Below are 14330 nucleotides of genomic sequence, written 5' to 3' on the forward strand. Positions count from 1 at the left end.
AGGCTCGGTCAAAGAGAAAGGTTTTGAGACCGGCCTTGAAGGAGGAAAGGGAGGAAGCGGCGAAGGCACTGGGGGATAGAGTTCCAGAGCCTCGGGGCTGAGAGGCTGAAGGCCCGACCACCGATGGTAGGGCGGTTGGGGCGGGGGATGTGGAGCAGACCGGAGCCGGAGGAACGGAGGGTACGGGCAGGTAGGTAGGGTGATAGTAGGTTGGAGAGGTAGGAGGGGGCAAGGCCGTGAATGGCCTTGTAGGTGAGGATGAGGATCTTGAAATCAATCCTCTGGGGGATGGGGAGCCAGTGGAGGTGAGCGAGGGTGGGAGTGATGTGGTCCCGAAGCCTGGTGCGGGACAGTACACGAGCTGCAGAGTTCTGAATGACCTGCAGCTTGTGGAGGGAGGTGCCGGGAAGGCCGGCGAGGAGAGAGTTTCCATAGTCCAGCCTTGAGGTGACGAAGGCGTGAACCAGGGTTTCAGCAGCGTGAGGGGTGAGGTAATGCCGTAGTCTGGCGATGTTCCGGAGGTGATGGAAGGCGGTGCCAGTTGTGGTGCGGATGTGAGGGAGAAAGGACAGCTCAGGGTCGAACAAAACGTTCCTGACTGGCTTTGAGAGGTGGAGAGTGCAGCCTTGGATGCTGATGGTGTCGGCGCCTGAGGTGCGGAGGCGCTAACGCGAACCAATCAGGAGGGCCTCGGTTTTTCGCACGTTGAGCTGAAGAAAATTGTCTCTCGTCCAGGACTCGATGTCGGACAGGCAGGCTGTCAGGACATCGGTGGTCGTGGAGTTGAGAGTAGAGGAGGAAAGGTAGAGTTGGGATCCAAATCCATAAAGGATACATATGTGGCGTACACGACCTGTGTGCAAACAGTCCTATTTAAGATACTAAAGGGGCATGAGAGCATTGATATAAGTGGCTTTTGAGGTTTAATCAATAGAATTGTTTAAAAGAGAACTGGATAAGCACCTGAGCAGTAAAAATCATTAAGGGACATGGAGAAAGGGAAAGTGTGATTAATTAATAAGGTAGCTGTAGCACAGATAAATGAGGTGAATCATGCCTTTCTGTTTAAAAATATTCTATGTTTCTATTAATGCTCTAACATAAAACCATCATGCAGAGTCACGTTGAGGTCTTTTAAAATTAACGTCCTCCTGGCTCAGTTGGTAGCTTTCTCACCTCCGAGTCAGAAGGCTATGGGTTCAAACCCCACATTGGGACTTTGAGCTCATGATTAACATGAAACTTTAAACTGAGGTCCTGTCTATCTTCTTACCTGGCCACTAAAGATCCCACGGCATTATTCGAAAAGAGAAGGGAGTTTCTCCCTGTGTTTTGCCCAATAATCCCACAGATAAAATTGATCAAATGCAAGGGATATTTACTTTCATTCATGTCATTCCTGTTAGTGGGACATTGCTGAGTGCAAAATGGCAACCGCAGTTGCCTATAAAAACATAGTCAATACACTTTACAGTAAATCCTGTAAATTACTTTGTGACATTTTGGCTAGATGATAGGGCAAGGAATATTATGATGTCATTGCAAGAATATGAGATAATACTCAGGAGATCAGTCAAGAATAATCTAATTGTTTGGATGTTTTAGCTTGCCTTTAAGCCTAGCCATTTATTTCACTGGCCAAAAATTCATTGCGGCTTTCATATATAACTTACTATATTCGCATTGAGTGAGGAATGTACCATATGTGGCATTAACAAAATATTTAATGGAAATCGATTTTGATTAAGAACACATTCCCAACTCAAATAGAACCTAGTGTAGCCACAGTAACACACAATTCAAATCTGATAATAAGCAATGCAAGGTGAGGTTTTCTTTGGCAACATGGAGCTGATATGGCAAGTGCTCTATTGGGGTGCCTCAGATGGGAACACACAAAGCAAACAGAGAGAATATCTGACTGTACCTGTAGTGCCTTTGAGCAACTAAGTTTGAAGCCACTCTTCCTTCCCTCTCCCCAACTCCACAATTACCAAGAAAGTTGTTACTATCCATAATAGCCAGCTCATGTAGAAACAGTTCAATGGTACTCTCTTCCCATCCATCTTCTGGGCATTTACCCTAGAAAAAAATGGAATAAGATAGAATTCTGAACATTTGTTTTGAAAAAAATGTCATAAAGACATATATTGGACCTTCAGTGGGATATGGATCATTTAACAGAATAGTGGTTTGGCATGACAGTAACTGGGATTTATAACTCAACTCTTAGCCCCTGACACACAGATTCCTTGTATGTATTCTGATGATGTTTCTTTCCAGCAGGCTGAAGGCTCTATGCAGTTCAACTAAAATTTATGCATCCTAGAATCTACAGTGACAAAATACAAAATGGAAGTTACAAGTCAAACCCCAGAAAGAAAATCTTCACTGCTTACTAACATTTTCATTCTATTCCCTTTAATCATTTATTTTTTGAAAATCTCAATTTCCTATCCTGCAATAAGGAATAAGGGAAACAAATAGCGAGGGAAAAAAATGGAAAATATTTTGTAACTGTCTCCTTGGTAGCTGAGAAATTTAGTTCCTACAGCAAATTCCCAGGTAGGTCAATTGGTTGAGCACTTGTCTTCGGATCAGAATTCAAAGCCCATTGGGTCCACTCAGCCCTAAGCTGTGCAACAGGAACACAAAACCTCCACTAGAGTAAAATGCATTCACTGTAGATGTTATACATATGCTGAAATCACAATGTATTACAAAGTTATAAGGATTCATTGCACAGGGCAAAGCCATTACAATATGCTCGTATGGATCCAATCTCTTAGGCCCTCACATTATAAGAGAGTGCAAAAAAATGGCTCAGGAAGTAACATAAGTAGAGCTTCTTGCGCATGGACTCAGGAAGCAACATCAGTCACATATGCGAGTGTACACTTCCAATTTTCTAAGTTCTGAGCCGGTGTGCCTGGGCTGTCAACAGCAGAGCCCGAGCAGGACCGCACACTCACCTGGCTCAGGAACGGACTTCAGAGACCGCCACAGAGTGTTGGCTCGATTCTGACTTACCCTAGCCAGTTCAGCTCGAGGGAGACTCCACTTACCACCCCCCCAAAGGAGGATTTTTTAAATCCTTTGGAACAACTTTCTAAATTTTCAATCTAGAATTAGAAATTACAGTGTTTGTAAGGATACAAATGAAAGGAAAAGGTCAATTTTGCAGCTGCCAGTAAAGCTTTGAATGAATACAATTATGGAGCTATAGAATTGAATTCTGAGAGAAAATTTCACTTCCTTGGCAAATATCCACACTTTTTTTTGCTAATTACTTTGAAATACAGTAGAAACTTGTTGAGACAATGTATTATTGGGGTTTTTTAGTTGATGTGAATCATAAGTGAGATGAAATAACTAGAAAGGGTCTATTATCAGTAAGATACTTTGTCCCTGTTTACGTAAATTTTGTCTACTCACTACTGCAGGTTCTCACTAACCCAGACTCAGAACATCTTAACTCTTAGGAGAACCACAAAAGCAGGAATTTGGTGTCAAATCAGGTGGATGTTAAACATCCCGTGGCAGTATTCAAAAAGAGAAGACCAACAATCCAATTAAATTAATCATTCACTATATGGCTGTTTGTAATATAAATAATAATCCTTGCATTTGATATAGCGCTTTTCACGTCTTCTCGACATCTCAAAGCGCTTCACAGAATATGCTGTAAAGTGAACTGACTTCATATTTGTGAGCAGCCAATTGCGCACAGCAGTGTCCCACAAACAGTTGTGGATTGAAAATGACCAATTTATTATTGTTTTGTTTTGGAGAGATTATTATTACGTGTATGGAGTAAGGGAACTTGCCCAAGGTTTCGCCCTGCCTGGAATTGAACCCAGGTGCTCGCTTGCAAGGCGAGTGCTCTAACCACTGAGCTACAGGACTAAACTAGAACATTACCATGTGCAAATTGGCTACCAAATTTGTCTACAACTACACTACAATTTACAGTAAATCCTGTGAATTGCTTTGAAAGATTTCAACAACATGATAAGGCACTACTGTATATATCAAATGCAAGGATTATTGTTATAATAATAAATCTTAAGAGGCTCTAAAACAAATAATCCTGTTTCAATAATAAACCATCATACTCATGAGTTACTGCACCTTGCACAATAGTGTTTACTGGCAACATTTTAATAAAGGCATCACAAACACTGGATGCCTGTGGGAGCACAGTGAAGTGGGCATGCCAAGCACTGCTTGGCAACATTTTTAAAAACAGCTCCACAACATACAATAGAAACAGCTTGTGTATGAAAGGAAAAGAATTCAAGAGGATTTTAGTGCATACTTTGCAGTTATCAGTACATAACAAACAAAAACTCTCAGAGGGAGCTTCGTAATTGCAAGAGTACACAGCTCTGTAAGAATCTGCATTACCACAACAAGCTAAAAGTGGGAACAACAGAGAGGCTGTGTGAAAGAGAGAGAGGTCTGCAACGCATAACTGATAATTGTTCACATAAACAATTCAGCAACTCAAAATTAAATAACACAAGCACGAACCAATATGGTCACTGCCATAAAATAATACACTGAATATTAAGTTTCCATACACTGCAAATCTGTAGCCACCAGTCTCAGAGAACATTAAAATCTAATTTATGGCAGCTGCCCATCCTGTACCCTCCTTTTTTTCCCCCAGAATTCCGATATTTTGTTTGTAATAATTGATTTAGATTGTGGAGTCCAGATGTATGAAAATGTCGAGTACTGTATTACATTAAAGTAGTTGTCTTGGGTTTAACAGTGCTTTGAAACGTTTGTTTCACTATGACGGATTGAATCAGACAATCAGTCATACTTTCTCCTGAGCTGAGGTAATTTAGACAAGCGTTACCAGTCACCATTATTTCATTGTGGAGTCAACAATATTGAGTCACAGATGGCAGGATGTCCCAGTTGCATCTAACTTTTATTGCTTAGTACATCCCATCACTTGTAATTTATTAGTTACATAAATGAAGGAAGAGAATTTGTCCTGCCTATTTCTATCCAGCAAGAGAGGCAGTTGATCTGTATGAGGTATGCTGGTTAAATACAGTGAAAATCACATCCCGGAATTAGCAGTAAGATAAAATACAAAACCTCAGGATAGAAATTAGCCTGGAGCCTAGTACATGGAGCACTATTTCTAAGTTTGCTGATCAAACAAAAATCAGTGAAATGTTGGAATCGAGTCATTTGTTTGTGACGGTCTTGCCACGCGAGTTCCTGAGCCAGGCAGGTCCTCAGTACTCCAAGATGTAAACAGATTAGCAAATCGGACAGATGAAATTGAAGGCAGGAAAGTGTGAGGTTATACATTTTGGGAGGAAGAGTTGGGAGAGCAATTATATGCTAAACTGTAGCTCGGTGGTTAGAGCACTCGCCTTGTAAGCGAGACACCTGGGTTCAATTCCAGGCAGAGGGCGAAACCTTGGGCAAGTTTCCTTACTCCACACAGAGCCTAATAATAATCCCTCCAAAACAAAGCAATAATAAATTGGTCATTTTCAATCCACGATGTTTGTGGGACACTGCTGTGCGCAATTGGCTGCCGCATTTCGCCCACAAATATACAGTCAATTCAGTTTACAGTCTATTCTGTGAAGCGCTTTGAGACGTCGAGAAGACGTGAAAAGCGCTATGTCAAATGCAAGGATTTTTATTTAAAAAAGGATTAGAAAATCAGAGAGTCCCAGTGTTTAAGATACAAGAATTAAATTCAAGGTGAGAAGCAGGTGGCAAAGCTGTGAAGGAACCTAATGGAATACCAGAGTACATTCCTACAGTATAAAAAAAATCTCCAAGTACAGCACATAGGAAGGGTTAGTTACAATTTGATGAACATTCCTTTAAGAGGATGTTAATTAGATGTGCAAGGAATTACAACAACAAATTGCATTCATATCATGCCCTTCAAGCAGGTTAACATCTCAGAATGTTTCACAGACATGATCAGGCTTTTAGCAAGGGAGGAGGGGATAGATGCCCCAGGCAAGGTCAAAGAGCTATGTTTTAAGGTGGGATTTAAAGACAGATAGAAAAAGCTTGAGACAGAGAGGGGAAGCGTGAGCAAACCGGATTAAGAGCATATCAAGCATTAGCATTAGCTAAGGATATGGCTAACTTGAATTAACACTACAAAAACTACTTTTTTTTAGATTCTGCCCATGTACAAATAGAGAAAGAAATTGAGACAAAAATGACAACACAGGTCTGTACTGGCTGAAGCACTAATTTGCAATTCTTACCTTTTCTATAAGCAGGCGAATCAAGACTCATGTGTGCGTCGTGCCTGTGAACCCTGTTGAATATATGAAGAGGAAACAATGTGCTCACTTAAGGAAAAGTTTTCAGTGTTCATTCTTGCTGCTGTGAAGACAAAAAATACCAGCGATGCATGAATAAAAATCAACTAATGCTGCATTGAGTTTGATTCAGATTGATATCGCCTACAAATATATGGTCACTACATTTTACAGTAAATCCTGAGAATCACTATGAGATGACGTTGAACAATGTGATAAGATGCTATGTCAAATGCAAGGATTAGTATTATTTTATCAGTTTCACAACTGATCAGGCAGACTTGTCATACATATTTTTCAACAACAACTTGCCTTTATATAGGGTAGCATTTCCGAGCAAAGCAAATGTATTTTGAAATAGCGCCTTTTACATCGGGAAGATGTCCCAAAGTACTTAATGATATTTGATGAGCATCCGAGCTGGGGCGAAAATATGGGAAGGGGAAAGAAAATGGAAAGCATAGCAAAAAGGTAAGTCTGGAGGTGGATCTTGAACAAGGTAAGAGAGTGATTTGGAGGGATTCTGGGGTGGGAATGAAGGTAGAAAGGTGAATCCCGCAAGCCAGTGCTCGGTGAGGAAGGGACCGCTTTTCAGTGGACATTTGTTTAAAAAATAAATTGTAATTTTACAACATCTTATTATCTTGTAAATATGGCGGATGTTTATGCCAACAAGCCTCACAAGTAGCTAGAAGGAGAAGCCAATTGGTCATTTAATCTAGCCAGGACAACTGATGAAACTCCCTCCTCTTTTGAGAAATAGTACTTAGGGATCTTTAAGTTCTGCCAGAAAATAACCATAAATAAAGATTGTCAATAGGTGAATTACGGACATGTACTATACAGAAATATATACATCAGACAGCCCATCATTTATTAATCTGTTTATATTACAAGAGGGGAAGTTTTGAGACAGAATGACAACTATAACAACAACAATCAATAAAAGAGAATGAAAGAAGTGTTTGCAAGAACAGAGAAGGTGCAAGTAAGAGAATGTTCACTTATCAAAAGTGAAACTTTTGTTTATGCTGTCTGGGAAAGCAAGAGAGGTCGCCACAGATAAGCTTCCCTAGACAAGGGAGCAACATTCAAAGCTTGAACAACTTTAGGCTTTATGGAGAGAAGAGTTATTCAGAATATGTTTGGCACATAGACGAAACTGAGCGTCCTGAGAGTGCTTTAGCAACAGAGGTGATGTGAGCATTCCACCTAAGGTCAAAGGAGATAGATGATGAAAGATTAAGAGGGGAGCATCAAAGATAAGTGTCACATTATCGGTTGGTTCTTGTGAGAGAAATGAAGAAACAATATAAGAGGAACTGAAATGAACAAGATTATAGTTGCCCGTCAAAGGACTTGAAGAAGATCAAGGTTTAGGTTCAGCCTTTGCACCAAGAGGAATAAAGGTCATAAGCCCTCAGGCTACGCGATCTGAAGAAAATTGAAGAAAGTAAAATGAAACCGTTAGCAAAAGATACAATGGGTAGAGCGGCTGGCGAGAGGAAAGAATGAATTCATGGATACTAAATATTAAAATGGCATCATGATTCTATAAAGTTATTCTAACTTCCATTTTTGAATATATATCTACATATTTTACTGTCAGGTAAGCATCAAACTAGGTGTTACAGGTTCTGCAAGTCCTGTTGATCAAAAAGATTCACTGAAATCAAACTGGTAAGGCATCATTTTTTAACTCGTATTTGACCTTTGCCTAATGTTCTTTGAGGCGAAGCTTCATTGGTTGGGAAGCACTACTGTTTTGGTTTTGTCCTGACTCCGCACTTGGGGGCACCCACCACCTTGTCCTACAGTGTTCACGGTGGGGAGTGCAGCGCAAAAGGTCCCCAGATGAGTCCACAAACTGCATAAAAATATCTTAACCTCAGATGTTTGAGGATGTACTAAGGTTTCTTACGACCAATATGATTTCTATAATTCTTTGTGTGGGCATGAGTGGGAAATTGTGACTTGGGATACATGGATTTATTGGAGGAGCAAACAGCAGACACAAATACTATGGAGCTGAACGGTCATCTCCTGTGGGTAGATTTCTATGGGAGTAAAGGGTTGGCAGCTGGAGTTGGCTGAATGGCCAGCCTTGGACCCCTACACACATCAGGCTATCATTGTCAAGTGAATGCGAATTTATTGAGCATTAGCCCACCCCCTGCAGATACAGCCTCCTGCACCAGACCATGAGACGCACACACACACTCTCTCCAGCACCAGATTATGAGACACACACACACACTCTCTCCAGCACCAGATCATGACTCACACGCACACTCTCTCTCTCTCTCCAGCACCAGATTATGACAGACACTCTCTCTCCAGCACCGGATGATACACACACACTCTCTCTCTCTCTCTCTCTCTCCAGCACCAGGTCACTAGTGAGTCCTTTATACCTATAACCAGTCATTCTCCTTCCCTCTCACACGAGCACAAACCAGCCTAAGGACAGCACTGATGGTACCGCCTTGTATAGGGAGTATTTGCATTTTACTGAGAGCTTCACACACCCACAGTCACCAGCTCTTCCAGTGCTGAGCCCGACACCAACCTCACCTCGGAGATGAAGAGCGAGAGGCTGCAGCCAGGGTCTAAAGTCAAAGGAATCAGGCTGGGAGTTTCATTGGATTTATTGTAAAAAGATGTGGTTACCACTTAAGTGTTCAGTTTGCAAAGCTCCGCCAGGCACAGGCTTTCCGCTTCCAGTGCAGTTCTGAACTATAACCTCTCCCCAAAGTCTACAGACTCTCAGTGTAGCAGTTCAGCCTCAGCAGCACTGCCTCCCTCCCTCCTGCTGCATTCATTCCCTCTGCATTGGGGGGGGGGGGGAGGAGGATAATTGAAGGCACAATCGAAGAGGAGGGCCTTGAGATGGGTGTTGAAGGAGGCGAGGGAGGGGGCGAGGCGGAGGGACTGTGGGATGGAGTTCCAGAGCATGGGGGCAGAGTGGCAGAAAGCCCACCCGCCAATGGTGGGGCAGGAGAGCCGGGGGAAGTGAATCAGGCTGCCGCCCACTGAGCAGAGGGAGCGAGCACGATGGGTAGGAGGTTACGAGGTTGCAGAGGTAGGGGGGAGCAAGGCCATGGAGGGGGCTTTGAAGGTGAGGAAAGCAAGAGATTGGAGAAAATCAATACACTGGATAAAAGGCTGCTCGTATACAAGCATGGTACATTTCAACGAAAATGCAAACACTGTACCTGTACAAAATGCATTTAGGAAGGGACTGATATTCATGTTTACATCATGAGATTTTCTGTTGATATGTTTTAAATGGTGGTGGTGATGAATAGTAACTATTTTAATCTGCTTCTATTTTACTGTGCAAAAATATTGAATATGAATATGTATGAGGGGTCAAGGTGGACTCTACCCCCACCCCTCGAAAAAAAAGCTTTGAAGGAGCTCTCTTGTAATTTGGGAGTGAGACAAGTCAAGCCGATTTTGTTGTGATGTTTTTCTAATGATTTTAGAATTGTTTGGATAAAGAAAAGAAAATATTTTACACTTTTAGAAATCTTGGCCATGATCCTTTTGTCTAGGAAGAGGCTGAAGTAAGCGTTCAATTAAATTATTAAGAATGACTTCTCTTGGTTGGATCCTAAGACAATCTGGTAGGAAGAGCTTTCACACACTTCAACTGACTACAGACCTTTGGCTTGGTTCTTGAGCGTGTATTCCATTTCCAGACACAGGAAACTTTCAATATGTAGGTGGCATATGTATGTGGGTCTGTCAATCTGGTTTGGATACTCTTAAGCAAGATGATAGTGACAGACTGCATAAAATGCTGTTTATCTACAAGCATGGTACATTTAAACTAAAATGCAAATACTGTACAAAATGCATTTAGGAAAGGACTGATATTTATGTTTTTGCATCATGAGCTAGACATTCTTGCTTCAGAACAACATCTTCAAGAAATAAGACAGCCTGCAAAAAATAAAACAGGCAAAGTCGGGTAAAGAAGAGTACAGCCATATGCCTCTAAAAGTGGAAGTGCAAGTGGATAAAATGATAAAATCCCGAAATAGAATTCTGGATTTACATTTAGGAGCACAGAACACAAGAGAAATTAATTTATGTTAATTATGTACAATACGCTGGCTTGACCTCATTTGGCGTATTAAGTTTAGTTTTGGACACCTCATTGTGGATAGGACAATAGGACATCATTGTCATTGAGAGAGTATTAAACTGGAGATTCTGGAAATGGGAGATTTTTTAGAAGATGTTTTGTTGCACACATAGATATTTGTAAGAATGTGGAATGCCTTACCACAAACTTTATAACAGCATTTGAAAGGGAATTGGATAAATAGTAACTTAGAAAAAAAAAGTTATGGGGAAAAGAGCAAAGTACATCCAGGAAAGGAGCTTGAACCAGCAGATCAGGCCAAATGGCTTCCTCTTGTGCCCGTCTTCCATTGCAGAAGCTTGCAACAGATCAATTTGAATCTAGAAGGTGTAGTTATTTATTTGATGTAAATTACTTTTTGAGATATGTGAATGTCACCAAGTTGTCATCTGATTTAATTGAATATCTGAAATCCATCTTCGCTCAACATGGCGTTCCAGAACAAGTCACATCAGATAATGGACCACAATCTTCAGTGGCCTGCTCTTCCCAGTTTACAAATGACTATTGATTTATCCACATCACAAGCAGTTCAGGATACATGCAAAGAAATGTAAATGAAGGCTGTGTAATACAGACAGGGAAACATTTGTTGAACGAAGTATGCAATTCCTAATTTGCTCTTAAATCATATTAGAGTTTGTCCATAAAAAAATAATGAATAGCACAGAATAAGTTCTTATAAATAGGAACCTGAGAACAACTTTCCAGTCTACGTGCACAAACTAAACTTTGAGTGGTCACATTTTGAAGCAGTTAAAGGAAGACAGAAGAATTAAAGCAGAACAATCCTGTATAATTTTCAACTCGATACATTTCAATAAGGTAATCACATCTTACTCAAAACTACATAGTATACTACATAGTATACAGAGCGCCTTGGGACGTCCTCCCGACGTGAAAGGCGCTCAATAAATGGAATCTTGTTGTTGTTGTTGTATAAGAACATTATAGTTAAAAGAGTAAATACAACATGCTCCTTGCAGGTTAATTTTTTTATTTCTATAAATATGGTTTCTCTTCAAATGTTGATAATGGTCTCAGCCTCAATAATCACTTGTAACAAAGCACTCCATACTTCAAGCCATATTCGTTCTGGTCCAGTAAGAGATTAGTTACACACTGTTAATTGCTCCAGATGGGATTTTATTTCATTTAAAAACACAGTAATTACAGCACAGAAGGAGGCCATTTCTCGAATAAATAAATTCTCATACTTATGAACCTACACTGCATCCTTCCCATGGTTTTCATATTCTTTCAGTAATGAAGTGCCCAGAACTGCACAAGTACTCCATCTGTGGCCTAACCCAATGTCTTACATAAATTCTTGTTTCATTAACCCTATATATAAACCTAGAATTCTTTGTACTTGTTCCCACCTTTAAAGGTCTGGATAATTGCACCCTTAGACCTCTCCTGAAAATCATTAAGAATGTTAGCATTTAGGGTACACTTTATTTTTTCTCCAATTGTTCTACATCACATTTCTCAACATTGCACTGCATCTGCCAACTTAGCTGTTCACAATGGTAAATCAAATTGGAAGGAATAAGTCAATCATTCTCCAGGTTCTCCATGTTGATCTCTCCGTTCCCTCTGCTCAGCAGGCTCCTGCCTGCTCCACGTCCCCCACCTGGCCCGCCCCACCAACATTGGTTGATACCCTTATGGTATCTTCAGTTTCTCTGTCCCCACTCTTTGGATCTCTATCCCAGTCCCTTTGCCTTGCTCTCTCCCTCACCTCCTTCAATGCTCATCTCAAGACCCTCCTCTTCGACTGCACCTTCGGTCACCCTCCTACTCCTGCCCTCCACCCCTCCTGATCCCAACCCCCTGCTCGGGTCCGAATCTCTGACTGTCCAGCACCTTGGGCTGTTGTCACAATGTGGAGGCGCTAAACAAATGTAATGTGTTGTTGTTTCTTGCATTTGTCATCACTGTTTGCTTCCCCATAATTTAGTTAATCAACAGAAATATTTTCTTCTAATTGCCTTTTAACATAGATGAAAATTAATAGTGGTCCTGGCACAGATCCCTCAAATTTACTACGGATTACTGTATCCCATGCACAGCTAATATCCATCGCCTTAATTTACCAAAGTGCCTCACATTTTTTCAACAAGGATCTTATATGGTATCTTGTATATATGGCATCCATGTATATACTGCATTCCCTTTATTAATAACACACAGCTTTCCTCAGATAATACAATCAAATTAGTCAAGTATTACTTCTCTTTTTTCATATCCATGCTGACTCTCTTGGATCAATCCCAGTTTTTATTAGAATTTAACAATCTAACCTATATACAGTCTCTAGACATTCATCTACAACTGAGGTAGGATCAATTGGCCATTTCCCAGCTTATCCTCTTCCCTCCTTTTGAACATTTGCCACACTCCAATCCTTTGGCTTGATCCGTGTTTCCAAAGGTTCTTCTGAACATTGTGGCTAATTCACTGTCTGTCTAATCCTCGATCTTCAATGTTATAATAATAATAATCCTTGCATTTGATATAGCGCTTTTCACGTCAGGAGGATGTCCCAAAGCGCTTCACAGAACACACTCTAAAGTGGATTGACAGTATATTTGTGGGCGAACACGGCAGCCAATTGCGCACAGCAATGTCCCACAAACAGTCGTAGATTGAAAATGATCAATTTATTATTGTTATGAGATACCCACTGGTAACTATCATTAGTGGTAACTCTATCACTATGACATAGCAGAGCACCAATAACAGTACCATTGTACCACAGAGCACTGGTAACAGTAATAAAAAAGAATAATCCTTACATTTATTCTGGAGTCCTGTAGCTCAGTGGTTGAGCACTCGCTTTGCAAGCGAGAGACTTGAGTTCAATTCCAGGCAGAGGGCGAAACCTTGGGCAAGTTTCCTTACTCCACACGCCTAATAATAATCCCTCCAAAAAAACCAAAAACAATAATAAAATTGGTCATTTTCAACCCACGACTGTTTGTGGGACATTGCTGTGCGCAATTGGCTGCCGCGTTCGCCCACAAATATACTGTCAATCCACTTTAGAGTGTGTTCTGTGAAGCGCTTTGGGACGTCCTCCTGACGTGAAAAGCGCTATATCAAATGCAAGGATTATTATTATTATTATTATTACATTTGGTATAGCACCTTTCAGGTCGGGGGACATCCCAAAGCGCCCAGCAAGATTTTCTGTGAAGTGCAGTGACTGCGTATTTGTCGGAGAACGAGGCAACCCAATTGCGCGCAGCAATATCCCACAAATAGCCACGTCACACAAAATGGCAAACTTTATTTTGGAGAATTGTTGGTGGTACAACAGTGGGAGAGAACTCCCCTTGACCTCTTGGGGTCTTTTGACATCCACCTCAACAGGTATCACAGGGCGTCTTTACGTCATCATAGAATACCAGCAACAGTACCGTTGTGACATCACAGAGCAGCCACAAACAGTTCCATTGTGACACCATTGTCACGATTAGCCTCGCAGGGATCCCTGGGAAATCCGCGGCGCAGGATGAACCGGCAGGTTCCCCCTGGTGGCTGATGCGCAGGCGCGTGCCTCGAGAGAGAGAGAGAGCGAGAGCTGCCGGGTTGGGAGGGGGGGCGTGGCCGGGGGCGGAGTTGCTAGGCGCCGGGGGCTGTGAGTGACAGCCTGGGGGGGGCGGGGCCGGGGGCTGTGAGTGACAGCCTGGGGGAGGGCGGGGCCGGGGGCTGTGAGTGACAGCCTGGGGGAGGGCGGGGCCGGGGGCTGTGAGTGACAGCCGGGGGGGGGCGGGGCCGGGGGCTGTGAGTGACAGCCGGGGGGGGGGGTTGGGGCAGAGCGCGGATGGAGGCGGCCTCGCGCTCGCTGA

At 42.0% G+C, this 14330-nt stretch overlaps 1 protein-coding gene across 1 annotated transcript in view; it reads right to left on the reverse strand.

The window, feature by feature from the left end:
• The window catches only part of sepsecs (Sep (O-phosphoserine) tRNA:Sec (selenocysteine) tRNA synthase), a 41702-nt gene that overhangs the window by 26716 nt on the left and 656 nt on the right, over positions 1 to 14330 (reverse strand). Inside the window, 3 exon segments of the mRNA XM_042341093.1 lie at positions 1928 to 2082; positions 6264 to 6289; positions 6292 to 6384. Of these exon segments, the coding sequence (XP_042197027.1) occupies positions 1928 to 2082; positions 6264 to 6289; positions 6292 to 6376 (266 nt within the window). The 5' untranslated portion in view covers positions 6377 to 6384.

Source organism: Callorhinchus milii, unplaced genomic scaffold, assembly GCF_018977255.1.
Source record: "Callorhinchus milii isolate IMCB2004 unplaced genomic scaffold, IMCB_Cmil_1.0 Scaffold1, whole genome shotgun sequence".
In the NCBI taxonomy this organism is placed as follows: domain Eukaryota; kingdom Metazoa; phylum Chordata; class Chondrichthyes; order Chimaeriformes; family Callorhinchidae; genus Callorhinchus; species Callorhinchus milii.